Raw genomic sequence first — 18,687 nt, forward strand, 5'->3', positions numbered from 1 at the left:
TCTTTTATCTCGAAAGCTCAAACTTGAGATCAATGAATGGTGATGGTAAAAATTGACCATTTAAACTAATTTTTGTGTTCCTCTATCCCGTATGCTGTCCCGTAAGCTCGAACTTGAGACCCGTGGTGGGTTGGAAGTAATATAGATTTGAGGTTGCGGAGAGGAGCTAAATACGGGTAATTATAGTGACATGGTGGGTAGTGGGTTACCTTTTTGTTGAGCTACAGCCATGGAGGCAATTGAAGAAGAAGCCAAAAAGCGAAGGACAAGGAGGAATTGTAAAAAATTCTCAATTTTCAGAAGAAAAAAAAGAAAAGAAAGGTAACGCACAATAATCAAAGCCACGTAGCTGTTAGTATCATTCTTTTGTATACATTGCACGTGCCTTTTTTCAACTCTGTAACTCCGCCTAATGCCCAACATGTCGACACCTTTCCCTTTTATATATACTGTGTACCTTTTATTTCTCTATTTTTTTCTTTTATTTCCCCATTCAGATCTTGCATAATTCTCCTGGTTAGTCTAGTTTCAATTTTATCTTGATTTTGATGTGTGTAGATTTGTTTCTTGTTGTGTTTTTTTGAAGAAATGAAATTGATTTGATTGTGGAGGGGTACTTTTTATTTGATGGGTTTGTTTTTTTTGGCTAAAGTTTTGATCTTTTTCAATTTGGTTTCATCTGATCCAATTTAATTGTGCATTGCCAGGACTAGTGTATATCTTTGAATGTTGTGATTCTTTTAGTTTTAATCAATTGTTATGTGCAGTGGTTCTTGGAATGGATTTGTGTATTTTGAGGGAGTCAAGTTTGTGAGTTTCTTTTCTTATAAGCTTGTGTTCGCCTTGACTAATTCCACGGGTACTTGTTGTCGTCCTCCATCACAGAAACTCTGTCTACGTAGGCTTGGACAAATGGGAATAAATTACTTAGTGTTTATGAAGTGGTGGTTAGATTATCTATGGGGTGGAGGGTTGGTCGATCAAGAACTTGCACGTCCTGAAAATGAGCGTAGGGGAGAATGAGGATGTTGAGATGGATGTGTGAGCATATTAGGAGAGATAGAATCAACAAAGAAGCTATTCAGGACTAGGTGGGAGTGGCCTACATGGTGTAAGATGAGGGACGTGAGATTGAGATAGTTTGGGCATCTGAAGAGAAGATGCACATTTGCCCCAATGATGAGGTGTTCTGGTTGACTATTTGGGTATAAGGAGAGGTAGAGGTAGAACTGCAGAAATCTTGGGGAAAGGTGAGTAGACATGACATACCACACCTTTAGTTTATCGATGACATGATCATAGATAGGAAGATATGGAGGTCGAGGATTAGGGTAGAAGGTTAGTAGGTAGTCGAGCATTGTCTAGTTCCCTTATTTGCTGCAGTTACTGTATTAATCGTCGTTGTTGTAACCATTTTCTTCTTATGCTCTTTCAAAAACAGCCGTGTAATTGCTGATCTCATTGTTTGGTTTCTGTTTTTACATCTTCTTTACTGAACTTACTATATGTTGAATCCTTGCATTCATTCCGCAGATTCTGAGGATCAATAGTTAGTTGAAAATGTCTTCTCCAAGCAAAAGAAGAGATATGGATGTTATGAAATTGTAAGAACGTCCGAGATAAGATTTTCTTGCTGTCATGGATATATTTTTGTAGATTCTAAACAGTTTACCTGTTTCTTCATCGTATCTGATCAACCGGCATTTTTTAGTTCATATGGCAGCTTTTGATTACCAACATGTGGTTTCTTTATGTCATTTTCATTTCACAGGATGATGAGTGATTACACCGTGGAGACAATTAATGATGGAATCACGGAGTTCAACGTGGAATTTCATGGCCCAAAAGAAAGTAATGTCATGAAGATACTTGTTCTCTTTGTCTTTTATTGATTTCGTGGCTTTGCTGAAGGATCATCTTCCCCTAGATTGGCTTTCTCCTTCTTAAAGTTAGTTTTTGAAGAGAGGGCAGCAATTTTAATTGGATTAGTTTTTATATACGGTGATACAGCAATTTAAATTGTTTCAATTATGTATCTTAGTTATCTCAAAATGTCTGTTCTAACACTCATCATCCTACATTTTAGCATAAGAATAATAACCAATCAAAACCTTTATGCTCTCAGTCTTGGAAGTAGCTTTTCCACCAGAATCTTGCGCTTGTTGCTTTTCCCACAGAGCAGCACATTACATATTAGTATATGATATTGCTATTGGAGGTGCTATTTGCTTAGATAACTATGTTTCTTAGACTCGGGTGTTGATCTAGAGGTCGGATTCTTCATCATATAAATTTTTAGGATTCGACTCTCGTGTGCGGATACAGCCAATAAATGTATATTACGACATACACAAGTATATATTTTGACTAATTAAAGTTATTGACATACAACTAATGAAATTTAATTCCTATAAGCACCTTATATTTATTCACAAGTCTGGTGTTCTAGCAAAACATCTTATACTTTATAAAACTATAGATATATATAAACCAATAATCAACCCAAATACTTAATCAGTCTATACTTCTTAGTCATAGATGTAGTCAAAGCAGTCAAGACGTTGACCAAATTTGGTGTGGATCTCACACCCAAATCGTGTCCTGCCGACACGGGTGTGATAGGGATTTCGATGGGTCAGAGAAACATCATTAGATAATGCAGACTGATACATTTAGTTGGTTGTAAATATGTTTTTTTTCCCATACTTTGCTAACTATCTAAATCGTTACAGGCCTTTATGAAGGTGGAGTCTGGAAAATAAGAGTCGAGTTGCCAGATGCCTACCCTTACAAGTCTCCTTCCATTGGGTTTCTCAACAAAATATTCCACCCTAATGTTGATGAGCTGTAAGCTATATATACATTCTTTCTGTATTTTAAGCAACTACCTTTTTTTCTCTGTTAATCACATGTAGGAAGTTGCGGTAGATAGTTTGTATGTATGGTAGCCACAGTTTGTCTTTTAATCACTTTGTCGAACCTCTGTAACACAAGTCTATGTAGTTCATCTGAGGAAAATGTTAATGCACTATTGCTCACGAGATTCATCTGTTATTGCAGGTCTGGCTCTGTATGTTTGGATGTCATCAATCAGTCGTGGAGCCCTATGTTTGGTAATTGCATACTGCTAAGTGAACAAAGCATTAAGATTCTTAGGGTGAAAAATGCTTAATGGCATGAGCTCTTACTTCTGCGTAGTTTGTTTCACACGTATGCATTTCACTTTATCATATGACTGAAGTGTTTCTGCTCGAGGTTCTTTAAGCATAGGCTGTAGATATGAACTAATCGAAGACAAAAAAAAAAATTGTGCGGTGACACCCTGTAGGCTAAGCTTTATATAAAAGAAGCTCAACTCTTGTTCCACCGTTCAGAATATGTTACAAAACACCTTTGAAATGAAAATTACTGAACGTGTCATTCTTGGTTTTATTTAAGGCAAGTGTCATATAACTTAGTTGTCTTGCACTCCATATATCTTCATGTTGATAACATCATAAAACATTTATAAACTGTGAACTCCACGATATCTGACCAAGCATATGCTGGTGTGCAGATCTCTTAAACGTATTTGAGGTTTTCCTGCCACAGCTTTTGCTATATCCGAATCCTTCGGATCCATTAAATGGTGATGCAGCCTCACTGATGATGAAAGACAAGAATCAATATGAACAAAAAGTGAAAGGTGATTATTTGACAACCATGGCTGACGTGCATGTTACGAAGATATTATATGTTGCAATTCTTCTTTTATCTGAGAATGTGAAACCAGTGACCGTAAATCGTCTTACTTGTTGTTTCATGATGCAGAGTATTGTGAACGGTATGCAAAGAAGGAGAATGTCGTTGGCACACCAAAAGATGAGAGTGATGATGAGATTAGTGAAGAGGAGTTCAGTGGACAGAGCGACAGTGACGACGAAGTTGTTGGCCATGCTGATCCTTGAGTGAATAGACTAGGATCCTAAATGGAGATCATGTTTTTAGTTCATTATTCTCCGTACATGTAATATTTGATTCGTCATCGCATGTAAATCTAGGTGCCAAAGGTAGTTTAGGGACAATATACATAACCTGCAGATGTGTGATGAATTTCAGTCTGTGTAGAAACTCTCCACCCTATGGTCAATGTAACTTACCAATATATGTGTTAGAATTCAGGTTCTTGTTTTAAACTTGTCTTCGAACCTGATGTGTTCGTTATCTTTAAGGTTCTTAGCGTTGAATTCATTTCACTTTTGAAATTATGAGTTCAGAATTCAATATTGATTGAATTCATATATTATATTATGTTTAACTTGTCCTTGTTAATTATTTCATGAAAGGGATGTCTACAAGGTGCTTTATTTCTTAAGTTGTTGGTTACTACTCTAGAAGTTGAGCCAGCAAAAAGTGACATAATTAATTACCTGTACATCAGTGACAGATTATTTAGACTATTACTCCCTCGTCTCAAAATAAGTGTCACTTTAGAAATCTAAGACAATTGTGTATATTCTACCAATTATACCATTATACTTCACATTCTTAATAGTGTACATATTATTTCTTAATAGATGGGATTTTGCGTAAGGTGACGTTTATTTTGGGACGGAGGGAGTAATAGATATAACTAAGAGGGTAAAAAAGTTTATATTACCAATATTGCAAGTCTAATATTTTGGGTTACTAATCCCACATCTTCTAAATAGTCATAAACTTTAACACGATATTAGAGCAGCCAGATGTCATGAGTTTATGTCGCAGTTGCCACCTATTCTGAAATAAAATATGTGATCTATGTGTTTGATGGATGGTCTGAAAGAGAAAAAAAAGACAGTAGAGGATGAAGTTAAAGAAAAAATCAGCAGCCGGCCTGTTTTTGGATTTTAGTTGTTGTGTTTTCCGCCAAATGGCGCCAAATTAGTTGATTATCGACTATTCAAACATTGGGAATATCAATAATCATGACTGAATGATTCATCATATCTTTATTATCATCCTATTTTTGCAGCACATTTGCTAGTATCATGCAAAAATGAACAGAGTTTTTACTTTTGCTTTGCTCTTCATTTCATTCTTTTTCATGTTTGACACAACTGTATGTGATGAAACAGTGACCAGAGATGCATTGCTCAAGTTTCTTGCAGAGGTATCTAACAATAATAGTACAATTCTTGGTACTAATTCGGGCTGGAACTCGACATCTGATCCTTGCAAGGACAAGTGGCTTGGTGTTACATGTAACGCGAAGACTCTCTCCGTGGAGAAAATCATTCTTGATGGTTATGATTTTTCGTCTGGAACGTTTGATGTTACCACGATTTGTAATGTGGAGCCTATCGCGCACACCCTTTTCTTCCTGAGTCTGAAAAATGGCCTACTTCAGGGGAAAAACTTTGACAGTATAGATAAATGTAAGCATCTAAGACATCTTGTTCTTGGTGGAAACCGGTTCTCAGGTAGCATTCCACAATCATTTTCAAGATTGAATAACTTGAAAAGACTTGACATATCCAACAATAGATTATCAGGTGTTCTCCCTGATTTATCTAGGATTTCGGGCTTGATTGAATTCGAGGCTCAGAATAACCAGCTATCAGGAGAGATACCTGAATTTGATTTCTCAAACTTTGTTGTATTTAATGTCTCTTTCAACAATTTCAGTGGATCGATTCCGCCTGAGGGTGATAGTTTCCCTGTTAGTAGATACTTGGAAAATCCTCTGTTGTGTGGCTCCCCGTTGGCTGGAAAATGCTCATCACTGTCCGAAGATTCAGAATCAGCTGATCATGACAAGCCAAAGAGCAGCTTGTCAAGAGATGAAATTCTCATGTTTTCAGGTTATTTCCTCATAGGCCTGGCTCTGGTTCTTCTTATCCTACTATGCGTCTATAGAAAACGGAAGCAGAAGCAGCAGAAGAAGAAAGAATCAAGAATCGAGCTGATGAAAAAGGTTGCTACAGTTGATCATGACAGTACTACTACATCAATGGATCAATCAAAGAAAGGCGCGAGCAATTCAGATATCTCATCAGCTGTCATTTCTTCCGATGACAGCAACACCGCAGTTTCACAGTCACTCGTGGTTCTTACGAGTCCTGAGGCGAATAACGGATTGAGATTTGAGGATTTGCTTAAGGCTCCAGCAGAGTTGCTTGGAAGAGGGAAACATGGTAGTATGTACAAAGTGATGTGTGACAATCCCAAAATGACACTGGCTGTTAAGAGGATAAAAGATTGGTCAATAACTGGTAGTGAATTCAAGAAGAGAATGCAGAAACTAGACAAAATCAGGCATCCAAATGTGTTGCCTGCTGTTGCCTTTTATTCTTCTAGACAAGAGAAGCTTTTGGTCTATGAGTACCAAGACAATGGCAGTCTTCTCCTACTTCTACAAGGTAATTCACTCTACTAGTCTATTCTTCTGTGTATTGAATTGTGCGACCATTTCATCTAGGCATATAAACAGACACTCGAACTTGGCCTCAACTGGCAAGTAAGCACTCAACTTTGAGAGAGTGCACATCTAGACACCTCAAATTGGTCTCAACTGACGAGTTGAGGTGTCTAGATGTGCATACTCAAAATTGGAGTGTTTACTTGCAAGATGATGCCAAAATTTGAGCGTCTGTTGATGTTTTATCAATTATGACTTTCATTTAAGAACGTAAGTTGCATGAAGGTCTGATTCTTTTTCATCAGCTAAGCATGTGAACATTCTTATTCATAATAGGTGCATAAAGGTTAGATATCAATATGTTCTATTACCATATGAAATTGTGAGACGTGCTCATCTAAAGACTTAAAAACTGTTAAAAAGCGCGAACTTTTGCTTACTTAACGATGTTGGATCAATGAGTAGTATTAAGGCTTTTAGGCATGTGAAAGACTTTATTTAAGGTACTTATTGTCCCCTCATGATTTAAACATGTCAAAATTCTCTTTTAGAACCTCAGTTAGAAACCTCTGTTTGCCTTATTATCTTCAACACTGGTGTATGAATTTGCTTTTCAGGAATCCAGACAGGCCAAAGATTCCATTGGAGTAGCAGACTTTCTATAGCAGCAGGTATCGCCGATGCTTTAGCTTTCATGCATCAGGAGCTTCAACATGACAGAATTGCACATGGAAACTTGAAATCATCAAACATTTTCTTGACCAACAACATGGAGCCAATGATCGGCGAATATGGCCTTATGAGCATTGCAGAAATCAGTACTACTACAGCAAGCAATTCCCATTATGTCTTCCCTATAACTGATGAAAATGTAGGAGCAATCTTTAAAGAAGATGTTTATGCATTTGGTGTCATTCTTTTGGAGTTGCTAACAGGGAAAGTGCAAAACAATGGAATAGAACTTGCAAGTTGGGTTGTTTCTGTGCTAAGAGAAGAATGGACAGTTGAAGTGTTTGACAGAACTTTGATACAAGAAGGTGCTAGTGAAGAAAGGATGGTTAATTTGTTACAAGTTGCTGTTAAATGTGTGAACCATTCTCATGAAGCTAGGCCTAGTATAAACCAAGTTGCTCTCATGGTTACCACTATACGAGACGAGGATGACAGATCCGTCGATGTTTCTGCAAGTACTAGTACTATCATCTGATCAGAACTCAATGTTTCAAACTGTTCATCATTTTTCTCTTCAAGAATCTAGTTAACTATTTTTTAAGATTGAATTTTTGGACAAAGGATGTACTTATTGTTTATCATAAGCTCATGAATTACTTTACATTCAACATGTTTAGTAGGAGTTGATTTTCTCCTACTTGTAGCAATCAATGTCTTTGCTTATCTTGATTCAAGTCTATGACATAGATAAGATAACAAATGATCACATTTGCCAGAAAATGCAAGCAGCATGGTCGTTTAAGATGGTTTGTCTCAAGAAACCTATAATTTCTTGGGATCAATGCAATTTTATCTGTGGACAGATTTGACCAAGACTTAATCCAGTGCTAAACCAGCAAATCAAACTCACATCATTGGTAACTTTGGTATTCAAGATTAGTAAATGATCAACTGATAAATTTCTCTATTTGTAAAAGAAAAAAAAAGGAAATTGAATGTGTATATTGTCTATTGTAAGCAGGTTATGAACTTTGACATTAAGACTAACTTCCTGATGGTCACTGTAAAGAATTTACAAATTTCTATCTGATCTTTGAAGAGGTACAGGGAAAATGGAACCACCTCTGTGCACTAATTTGCTCAATATGCTTTTCAAAAAAATCTTCACTGATGTTCCTATGAGGGACGGGCCACTGCTTGGAGCCTAACATCTGATCCCTTGCAGATATCCTCATAAATTTTCTCTACGGATGCAGCGCTGATCATAAGTTATGCCATGGTTGCAAGTCATGTTGTGGTTAAGACTCACGAAGGAAGGTTACTGAAGCCGAAGTACACTGTTCGTTGTTGAAATGCATTGACTGCATAGTCCACCTGGAAATGTCCCAGCTGAGACTTGAATCTAAGGCCATATCCGAAGCCAATTCCGTTTCCTGGTTTGCCATGCCTAAGAGAAGGATTTCCTGAAATGCATCAATGGCTCAAATGTTAGAAGAAAATATGTTAGGAAACGCTTCTTCTGAAACTAGGGTAGTGATATCTGGACAGTGTACTCTTTTCATCCACAAAAAAAGAAAAGACAACCATCGAGAAGCCCAAAATGTTAACGTATGAATTTCTGAGGGATACACATGCGTGAAAGGATGCAGCATTTGTCTCATTGTTTGTTATGAAAGCAGTCAATCATCTAAATATAGAAGTCCAGAATTCTGAGATTCAGAGAGCTTGTACTGTGCGAATGCTGAAGTTCAGTCAATTCATATGATCCAAAAACTAAAGGAAATGTAACCATTGTTGTAATGGACTCAAATGTCAACCCCTATTGCGAAAAGTCTTACCATTTTACACCAACTCCAGAGGCCAGAGCTTTTCGTTTTCTTTCTTTCTTCCTATTTTTTAAAAACTTTTCACTTGTATATCTCATTTAGAGGACAAGCTTTATCTTGCTCGTCGATATTTCAATCTATAAACAGGGAAGATGATGAAACTTTTATATATCATACTACAGAAAGAGAAAATATGTCCTCTTTATGTGTAGAAACCACAAAAGGAAACAAGAAACTGAAAGTATTAATCCTAGAATCTGTTGGCTGACGGAACCAAGTTGCTTTCCCTTTCAACACCTTCCCCTCTCGTTGGATGAAGTTATAATTCTAGGAATCTGGTAGCTGGAAAACACAGATCCTTCCTTTTCGATACACCCCCTTAAAGTAGAATCGAAATATCTTCCATCAACCTTACGCACTAAATTGTCCAATTGTTTCTTGTGAACTCCTCAAAAGAATATCTACTAATTGATTAAGGTTGATATACAAGGCATATTTATTATCCCAGTCTCTATTTTCTCATCAATAAAGTAGTTGTACACCGCTACATGATCATACTACAATAAAGAGGAAGGTCGTTTTGTAGAGGGTGGATATCATAAAGAAGGAAACAAATAGCCTTATGTAGAGAAATAGAAAATTCTCCCTAATTTATCTCATACAAACCCAAGCTATAGACAGTCGTTCTGAGAGAGTAAAGTATTTGCATTATCCAACACACCATATGATATAGCAAACTATATTTTGTGCTATCAAGGCAACAGACCTCATCATCACATTGACAAGGTAAATGAACTAGATTCAACCAGGTTGCAAACTTGCACTACTAAAGAGAGATCTAATATTCACCTATAACCATATGATGCCAAACATGGATGTTTTTAGTTGACCTACAAAGCTTAGCTAGAACAGTCAGGGTGGATATTAAGATTACGCAGCCCATATTATTGAACTTCTCCAATCTCCATTTGGAAAGCGTTTGCTTTTACTATGATATCCAAATATTTTAATATCTTGCTAAGAGACACTTCGAGTACTGCTACCTCTGTAGCTATACACAACTGAATTAGCAAACTCTACACTCCCTTATAAATGATTTGGCAAAACCAACTAGTGTTACTCCATTACATTTTTCGTCGATATTCTCATCATCATGCTGATGAAGATTATCTTCACGCACTTATCCTTGATACTTATGAGAATATATGAGGATCTACGTTTTTACAGTGAAACCTAAATATAGAGTTAGATATCAAAAGTAGCAGTTAACCATAACCAGAACATATTAAGCTTTACTGCTTAAGTCATAGGCTAAATCATTAACAGTTTCATGGGAAACAAAAGGTTGAAACCCTTACAACAAGTAACCTACTCTATACAGGCCCAACAGCAGTAAGGCAGATAAAAAGCATGAAACAAACAACTTGAAAGAAGAAATGCAAAATACACAAGGAAAAAAAAACAGTTTTAAAAAATAATTTCTCAAAGCAATCATTTGCAGTTGTCATATATAATGGCAGCCCCTCCTTCCCCAACCCTAACTGAAACAACATAAGAAAACAAAGAAAGACGATACAACTGAACAAACAGACATTCTCAAACATTTCCACAAGGAATAATCGAAATCAATGTTTTCTAAATTTCAACAGCAGTCAGTGACATTAAGCAAACTTTCTGCATGATGTAAAAATTACTAAGGTACTAACCGGGCACATGACGACCTGAGCCCAAGTCAGATCCACAATCCAAGAAGACAGCACCATCAAGCATCTGGCTCTGGACAAGAAGCGTTCTGTGTGAGACTCCACAATATAATATTTAATAGGTCCAAAGGGATCAGGCGTAGCAGTATCTAAACTAGTAAATACTAATTTCACAGACAATGTGGAAGCAAGTAAGCGACAAATTAAACAAGGGAACTCCGTTCCTTCTCTTGCAGGCGCAGATAAGAGGACACAACTCGCATTTTACTTTTGATATCCTGTTACATCATTTCTTACAATAAATTGTTTCCTCTCTTCTTTTTAACAATCAATTCTGATAACTAACTTTTGTTAATAAAATTCTTTTCTTCAAATTAGAAGAAAGGTTCTTTTGACTTTACAGCAGTCTCACATGATGATTTATTTTACAATACATTTCGTACACAACAACAGGACATTTCTTCAAGGTCAAATTCTTCAACTAAGACAGGACAACATTGCCAATAAGAAGTCATGCATCCCCCTTAACACCACTTAAGAGTCAGTCTGCCCTATCTGCTACTAAAACATAAAATATTGTATTATAATGCTCCAGAAAGATGCAAGAAAGTTCTAATCAAAAGTCTAAGAAGACATTGTGGTACTAAAAGAATCAAAGTAAAAAAAAGGAATTAAGCCATTGCAAGTCCCGCTCAAAAGTTATGTTGCTCGGATTCTTCAAAAACGCATACGGGTGCGTGTCGGATCCTTCAAAAATGCATTTTTGGAGGATCCAACACAGGTACAAAATTATTTTTGATGAGTCCGAGCAACATAGCTCAAAAGCCAACAAAGTTAAAGTGATTGACAAAGTATGACATTATTAATTTCAAACTCAGAAGATCCTATGAGTTTGCTTGTATTAAAGAGTTAAATGTCACTGGTATTTCCAGCTGCAGGCTTGATTGGAAAAGCTGATAGATATCAAAAACAAATAATACCATAATACCTTATCACAATCAGATTCAAATACTGTATTCTGTTTCATACTAAGCACAATAGATTTTTCAAAAACCAAAATAAGCAAATCCATTTCTCAAGTCTGTGCTACAGAGTTGCTTTTTATTTTTTTGGTTCTGAATCATTGCACGCCATTTGAAATTAGCAAGACTTCATTCATATTTTTGCATCATGAAGGAACTTAAGAGACAAGAATGATAATAAGAAAACACTTTTGCAAGATGTGGAACCAAACAACTGTCCTAAAAGGCAAAGATCCAACAATTTACGAATCAAAACATACCAAAGGAAACGTCAGTTCATTGTTAGCAACCAGACAAGATCTACCACAACCAACAGCTCCTTCACCATACCCTCGGACGCTACCAAGACCGCCAATTGCAAAAGCTTGATAGGGAGCTATATCCCCCACGATAGAACCACCCGTGAGGCTGTCAGAGAAAAAGGTTGGATTTTAGCATATGGAGAGATGCATTAGAATGGAAAACAAGAAAATAAAACTATACAGGAAAGAAACATTGTTTAACAGCAAGGCTTAAGATTTTTTGCAAGACTAATATCAATATGAATGTGTCCTCAAGAAATATTCCCAACTTGTTGATAAGACCCATGCACCAATGACCATAAGTGTGTGGGCAATAGGACTAGAATCATAACTATAGCACACCTTGCTCCCTTTTCAATCATGTGAACCCAGTGTTGAGGGACCATTGATATAGTATCCCATTCAATAATTTCTCTCTCAACACTAAAGAGGAAAATGTATCTAGCATCACCCCTCTATCAACTTTTAGATCAGTGGATACTCCCCACTCCCATGCTGCCCAGAGTGAAACTCTTCAGAGAAGGCTGGTTGCTGGAGAACCTATGTTTTGCTTAGTTTCTATAGTTCTACTCTAGGAAGAATGGAGAGCTTTTCTCTCTCAGATCTAAATATTAACATTTAAGAAGACGGGAAAAACTAGTAAATCTAAATAAACAATTAAAGATATTTTTTAAGAACAGTAGAATCTAATAAATCTAACTAACAATTGAAGATATATTTATCAAGAACAAACAAATAAATAAGCAGAATCCAGATTCTTAAACTACTGCTGTATATTGAATTTGTAGAGAAAAGAAAAGTTGAAAACTAAGTAGAGTTAAAATCTCAATAGTTTCTACTATTTCCAAGTCCAGCTTCCATGAGTTTACTTGTTTCTATAAATATCAAAGCACATAGATCTTGACCTCTCCGATGCATAAGTCGTATTTCAAACATCTTTCACCCTTGACTTCCTTACACAGTTTCCCTGGTGCTTTGATAATTTTAGTTCATTACTTCTTACATGCTTCCTCTTGTGCTTCTCACATTAATATTTGGTCATTCCTGAGTAACTTACCAATAAATCATCAGACACTTGAAAGCACTGAATGCTAACTTTCACTATTTCATATATGTTGTTCTCGTAGTAATTGGATGCTTTATTATCTTTATTTAATTTTATATCTTTGTTTGATTAGTAAATACAGTACTGGTTGAACATGGTTGTAAAAACCAACTATGCCAAATTTACAGATCTTCAACTGTCCAAAATAAAAATGTCTCTCACCTTGACAAGAGAAAAGCTGGCCCAAGTTTTAGTCCCCTTGATGCAACAAACTTGAATCGGTTGAAGATCAGCCACTTGGAAAGAATGGGAACCCCTTGTTCAATTTGCAGGCTAAACTGGACAAGTGTGTGAACATGTTTTAGAAAGCATATAGAACATTGTATGCACTATGATATCAAAATAGAAGAGAAATTGAGAATTTTGCACCATTTTGTGTTTAGAAAGTGAATTACTTGAGAAAAACTACGATCGTTTGCTTTTGCGTATCGAGACTCCTGTTTAACTACTACCATACTGTCATTATAGCCACCACTGCAAAGCAAGCATTTTGTGAGTAAAGGCAGAGTCAGAATCCGATTAAAAGAAGTTAAAAACAAGTAATAGTTTAAGTTACCTGCAAGTCACCGGAAACCCGTGAGTATCTCTGTTTATTGACCGACCCTCATCACTTACAGGACGAATATGCTGCATGAGAAATAACATTTACGCTTCCCTTAAAAAATCAAGGCTTAGAGCATCACACTTGAAGTTTAAATAACATGTGTATAGAGTTGCCATTAAGTGCTATCATTTGCACTTACCTCAAATTTTATACTTGTCTTGCTGCTCCAGTTGGAACTTGCTGGCTCACTCAAATCTAAGCCAGCAGATAAGCGAGATAAGTTAACTCCGCCACTTCCTGAGCGAGAGAAGTTGTCATCTGGTAAGCCATGGACCCCAATCTCGGGAGAAACGGAATGCTGGACAACAAGATAGTTCGGATTGAAGTCCATGATGTGTCAGATTTTCAATACATAACAATAAGTTGTCGTAAAGTCTACTCCCAAGCTGACACTTAAATTAAGTTGAACTAGTTCTCATTTCAAATAAATGTGACTCTGAGGCAGATATTTTACAGAAGAGTTGTGCTCTTCACCGCAATACGGTCCTCTTTATAACTGATCCAACTTTGGTAGTAAAATTCTAAGAACAATGGGAGGTGGAATTGCTCATTTTAAACATACTCAGACCTACATATTTAATTTGAATTCCAATCAAATCAGTTCCATAACCCCTTCATGAACCAGACTATTTCAAAATGTAAAATATTCAGTCCTAGAGAGTTTGTTCCTCTTTGACAAAAAGATAATAATAAATAAGTTAAACAAGATGAAATAAATTTTTCAGTATAGCACACCTGAACAACAAAAGACTGTTGAGCAAGCCATTCTGGTCTTGGCTTCCGGTAAGTAATCAAGATATTGGAATCATAGAGTCCTTTATCCCACAAAACATCTAGCTTCTCGCTCTTGCCAAATAAATTTGGGTGTTTTATGCAAAGACTGCCAGAATAAAAACAAATAGATTATCAATCTAAGTATAAGTAAAAAAAAAAACTGTTTAAACCGAAACCCTAATCCCTCCATCCTTACAACCCCCAACAATAAATTTATAACCGAAACAAAAAGAAGCTAAAAGTTTCATGAGTAGGACATGAGAAAACTATATTACCTGCCAATTACCAATTCAAGGGGGCTGCCAGAATTCCTGTTTGCGGAGACAGTGCAGCAATATATAGAAAGAAACAAAGATTTTAGAACTAATGAATACAAAATCAATTGGCATAAGTGATTTAATATGTAAGAACCTGAAAGGCTGGAGCATCAAAGCAGCACATAGTTTATGGGTGAAATCCACATTGACATCTATTTTAGCTGCAAGAAAGACCAATTCAAATTCAAGAAAGTAAATAAGAATTCAAACTTTACAATATAAAACACAAAAAAGAACTATCAGTCAGCATCCACTATGGCCAACCAAAAACACATTTGCATTAGCAAAATTCAAAAGAAAATTTTCAATCTTTGCAAACAAATAGCAAACCAAAATCCACAGGCACCCTTTATTGGCACCCCATAACACACAAGTTTTAGAGAGTTATGAGACAAGAATTGTTATTTATTTATTTTGTTAACCGTAGTGTCCAGGCAAGCTTGCGCATAACGAATTCCAAGGGATACATGTCATCTCCCACCAGCGATAGGTACAGGTTAGGACGGATGGAAGAAATCACCTAGTGTTTTTTGTCTCGGTTGGAATTTGAACCCGAGACCTTATGGTTCTCAAACCACTTCATTAACCACTAGGCCACACCCTTGGGTGTGAGATAATAAATTGTGGGTTTTATTTGAGAAATGGAGGAGAAAAAGAAGAGACCTTTGCCACCATGTATGCTTTTCATAGCACCCATCAGCCTATTAATGAGTTCCCCACCATTCAAATTGATTGAAGATTCAATCTTTACAATATAAAGCACAAAAAAGAACTAGCAGCACCAACTATAGCCAACCAAAACCACATTTGCATAAGCACAAGAAAAAGAAAACCAAAACTATACATACCCTTTATTGACACCCGAAAACACTCCATAAAACACAAATTTCAGAGAGTTATGAGATAATAAATTTTGGGTTTTATTCAAGAAATGAAGGTGCCAGCATGAATGCTTTTCTGAGCACCCATTAGCCTATAAATGAGTTTCCCACCATTAAAATTGACTGAAAATTCAATCCTTAACAATATAAAGCACAAAAAAGAACCATCAGCATCCATTATATCCAACCAAAACAACATTTGCGTTAGGCACAACAAAAAGTAAACCAAAACTATAGATGCCCTTCATTGACACTCCCAAAAAACACAAATTCCAGAGAGTTATGAGATAATAAATTATGAGTTTTATTCAAGAAAAATGAAAGAGAAAAAGAAGAGTCTTTTGCCAGCATAAATGCTTTTCTGAGCACCATTAGCCCATTAATGAGTTTCTCACCATTCAAATTGATTAAAAATTCAATCTTTACAACATAAATCACAAAAAAGAACTATCAGCACCCTCTATAGCCAACCAAAACCACATTTGCATAGGCACAACAAAAAAATGACACCCAAACACACTTCATAAAATACAAATTACAGAGAGTTATGAGATAATAAATTATGGGTTTTATTCAAGAAATGAAAGAGAAAAAGATTAGACCTTTGCCAGCATGAATGCTTTTCTGAGCACCCATTAGCCTATTAATGAGTTCTCCACCATTCAAAGTGATTGAAACCTCTACAAGGTCTGTTGTATTGAGTAATTAATGTTGGGTTTTTTTGTACTTATTCAGTGTGAGTTTTGTGTAAAACGAATATAAAGAAAACATAAGAAGAGGGAAAATTTGGGAATCGCTAATTCTCAAGTTATCTCTTGCTTTGTAGATTGGCTTACTACTCTTCAGTCTTTGCCCCTCCCTCTCTGCACGTGGTGTTCAATTCTGCCTTTCAATTAGAAATTGTCACACCATATATTATTAATTCGGATTGATCCAGAGGTATCAGGTTTGAGTCCTTTGAGATAAAGTTACTTTTGTCGGAAAATATTTTATTCTTTAATTTGAGAATTTTCTTGGCATGAAATTGGATGTAGTCGTGCCACAATTTGGATATGAAACACAAGCAGGAAATTAAAACTTGTTAATCATGAAATTTTAGTAGCTTGACTATCTGAATTTTCCGTGGTATAACCCGTTTTTCCTTCTTCAATCCAAAAAAAGTACTAGTTGATTTATGTTTATTAGCATTAGAAATCTACTACTCTATTTTAACTAGGGGTATCAAAGAGGCAGATTGATAAGTCATTTATAAAAAAATACGATATTAATTTTTTGTTTTTTTTTTTTCGTATGACCAAAATTATATTTGTTAAAATTGTCGCATTATTTTCAGATTTTTTTTTGTATTAGTGTGATTTGATTAATATTTGATATGTTTCTTTCTAAATGATATGCAAGAACCACAGTTTGAAGTTAGAACACAATATCATACATATTTTTACATGACAAACAAAAAAAATCTCTAAATATTTTTAGTATTTAATAGGTGATTGATCAATCAACGGAATATGAAATATACAAGAATCAAGCTTCATCTCACTAATTTACATTAGTGTAAAATAAAGTTAAGCAAAGACAAAAAGTTAGATCACGCGAATGAAAAAAATTAATCGAGTCTACCAAAATTAAGTATCTAATAAGAAAAACTTAAAATTATCAATAAATATACTTTGCTTTGATTGGCCTAGTTACTAGTATCTAAAGTTTTAGTCTTCTTCTTCAATCATATTTTTATTGACTTTTTCTTATTTATGATTCTCAAAATTTTAAAATCTATTAAATTTTATTTCAAAGAAAATAAATTAGTAAATTTCCAATTTAAAATAGAGAATTAACTAACTTAATTAACTGTTGTCTATATTATTAGATCAAAATGCAGTATTATTCCTGGCCATAATTGTTGGGATTATGTATAACAAAATTATTTTTTATCAATTGACAAATTAAAATCAAGATTAAAGATGGGTAGATAAATTAATCACATACTTTATATGGATGATCTAAAAATCATTAGTTGATCACATTCTTTATTTCGACCATCTAGAAATCTTTTTTTTTTTATCTATATATATAACATAAAACTCAAAAGACAATATATCTAACTTTTAAAATTATCAAAAAATGAAAACTTTCAAGTGCAATTTTTACATTCTTTTTCTTCTTATTCTTCCTCTTATTTTTGGATCACGTTGTTTAGCAAGAGTTCAAGTTCATATTATAAATAGGCTTCCAGATGGAATGCCAATGACTCTCCATTGTCAATCTCATGACAATGATTTAGGACAATTAAGATTGACAGGAGGTGACGAAGCTAATTGGACTTTTAGTGTTAATTTTTGGGGTACTACTATGTTTTATTGCGACGCTCAATGGGATAATAGTTCCATGACATATCGTTTTATTACCTATGATGCTAGTCGGGATGCCCGACGATGTCAAACGGAATGCTGGTGGATGATCTCTGAAGAAGAAACATTGTATGGTTATAATCAAGAGAGTGAATACTGGGAATTGTTTCCCTTCACAAGTGCATGAATTCTCCTAATGATGCCTATTGTCTCCGCTTGTTTTTAAAAAATTATCAATTTTTTGTGTTCAAGATTAACAAGATCCAATTATCATTACTTCGTGTCATGTAAGGTTGTTTGGTGATTGGCACATGTAACATGTACAAGGCAATATGTAATGATATATAGTTACTTTTAATTAAAATTTCATCATTGTTGCAAAATCATTTTAATATAATTATAAAGTTTGTATAAGCATAATCATAAAAAAAAATATATAAAATTTCAACATTTTGTGTTGGATTTCAAAAACTTACTGCATGTGAAATTCTAACACAATGTGATAGAGTTTCGAACTTATACATGTGCGAAACTTATACATGGAGTTTCCAACCTTAAAAATAACTCCTTTATTTTATCGTAAATTACTATATTGATTATGATGGAAAAAAAAACAGAAAATATAAGAAGAGATGCTTTCAACTTATATACGTGTATCAATTGTTTAAATTTATGTATTGCAAATTCAAATTTCACGTTAACACCGTAAAATTATATATATATATATATATATATATATATATATATTATCCTT

General features: G+C 35.1%; 3 protein-coding genes across 4 annotated transcripts; 2 read left to right on the forward strand and 1 right to left on the reverse strand.

Moving 5' to 3' along the window:
* Positions 1-191: 191 nt before the first annotated feature.
* Positions 192-4,230, forward strand: LOC102579689 (ubiquitin-conjugating enzyme E2-23 kDa-like). 2 transcript variants are annotated; one of them, XM_015302967.1, is made up of 7 exons: positions 192-321; positions 1,534-1,604; positions 1,772-1,851; positions 2,733-2,847; positions 3,061-3,113; positions 3,557-3,685; positions 3,811-4,230. In XM_015302967.1, the coding sequence occupies exons 2-7, from the start codon at positions 1,561-1,563 to the stop codon at positions 3,945-3,947; spliced, it is 558 nt and encodes a 185-aa protein (XP_015158453.1). In that variant the 5' UTR covers positions 192-321; positions 1,534-1,560; the 3' UTR covers positions 3,948-4,230. The 2 variants fall into 2 exon arrangements, with proteins under 2 accessions (XP_015158453.1, XP_006340324.1); XM_006340262.2 differs by lacking the exon at positions 192-321 and adding an exon at positions 406-516.
* A 450-nt stretch (positions 4,231-4,680) lies between these two features.
* On the forward strand, positions 4,681-7,671 carry LOC102594162 (probable leucine-rich repeat receptor-like protein kinase At1g68400). Its single transcript, XM_006340379.2, has 2 exons — positions 4,681-6,380; positions 6,997-7,671. The coding sequence occupies exons 1-2, from the start codon at positions 5,018-5,020 to the stop codon at positions 7,584-7,586; spliced, it is 1,953 nt and encodes a 650-aa protein (XP_006340441.1). The 5' UTR covers positions 4,681-5,017; the 3' UTR covers positions 7,587-7,671.
* Positions 7,672-8,001: 330 nt separating this feature from the next.
* LOC102580015 (outer envelope protein 80, chloroplastic) lies at positions 8,002-16,451 on the reverse strand. Its single transcript, XM_006340263.2, has 11 exons — positions 16,188-16,451; positions 14,799-14,865; positions 14,663-14,698; positions 14,349-14,493; positions 13,753-13,911; positions 13,566-13,636; positions 13,405-13,483; positions 13,172-13,287; positions 11,863-12,010; positions 10,584-10,653; positions 8,002-8,514 (listed from the first exon to the last, which is right to left on the reverse strand). The coding sequence occupies exons 1-11, from the start codon at positions 16,219-16,221 to the stop codon at positions 8,357-8,359; spliced, it is 1,083 nt and encodes a 360-aa protein (XP_006340325.1). The 5' UTR covers positions 16,222-16,451; the 3' UTR covers positions 8,002-8,356.
* Between the last annotated feature and the right edge of the window lie 2,236 nt (positions 16,452-18,687).

The sequence above is a fragment of the Solanum tuberosum genome, unplaced genomic scaffold, assembly GCF_000226075.1.
Source record: "Solanum tuberosum cultivar DM 1-3 516 R44 unplaced genomic scaffold, SolTub_3.0 scf00017, whole genome shotgun sequence".
NCBI classification, from domain to species: domain Eukaryota; kingdom Viridiplantae; phylum Streptophyta; class Magnoliopsida; order Solanales; family Solanaceae; genus Solanum; species Solanum tuberosum.

Coding starts and splice junctions, on each gene's coding strand:
- LOC102580015 (XM_006340263.2), bottom strand. CDS start 16,221: ATGGGTGCTCAGAAAAGCATTCATGCTGGCAAAG. Junction 13,637..13,752: donor AGACAAGTATAAAATTTGAG/GTAAGTGCAAAT, acceptor TTTCTCATGCAG/CATATTCGTCCTGTAAGTGA. Junction 13,484..13,565: donor GGGTTTCCGGTGACTTGCAG/GTAACTTAAACT, acceptor CTTGCTTTGCAG/TGGTGGCTATAATGACAGTA.
- LOC102594162 (XM_006340379.2), top strand. CDS start 5,018: ATGAACAGAGTTTTTACTTTTGCTTTGCTCTTCATTTCATTCTTTTTC. Junction 6,381..6,996: donor TCTTCTCCTACTTCTACAAG/GTAATTCACTCT, acceptor TTTGCTTTTCAG/GAATCCAGACAGGCCAAAGA.
- LOC102579689 (XM_015302967.1), top strand. CDS start 1,561: ATGTCTTCTCCAAGCAAAAGAAGAGATATGGATGTTATGAAATT. Junction 2,848..3,060: donor CACCCTAATGTTGATGAGCT/GTAAGCTATATA, acceptor CTGTTATTGCAG/GTCTGGCTCTGTATGTTTGG. Junction 3,114..3,556: donor GTCGTGGAGCCCTATGTTTG/GTAATTGCATAC, acceptor GCTGGTGTGCAG/ATCTCTTAAACGTATTTGAG.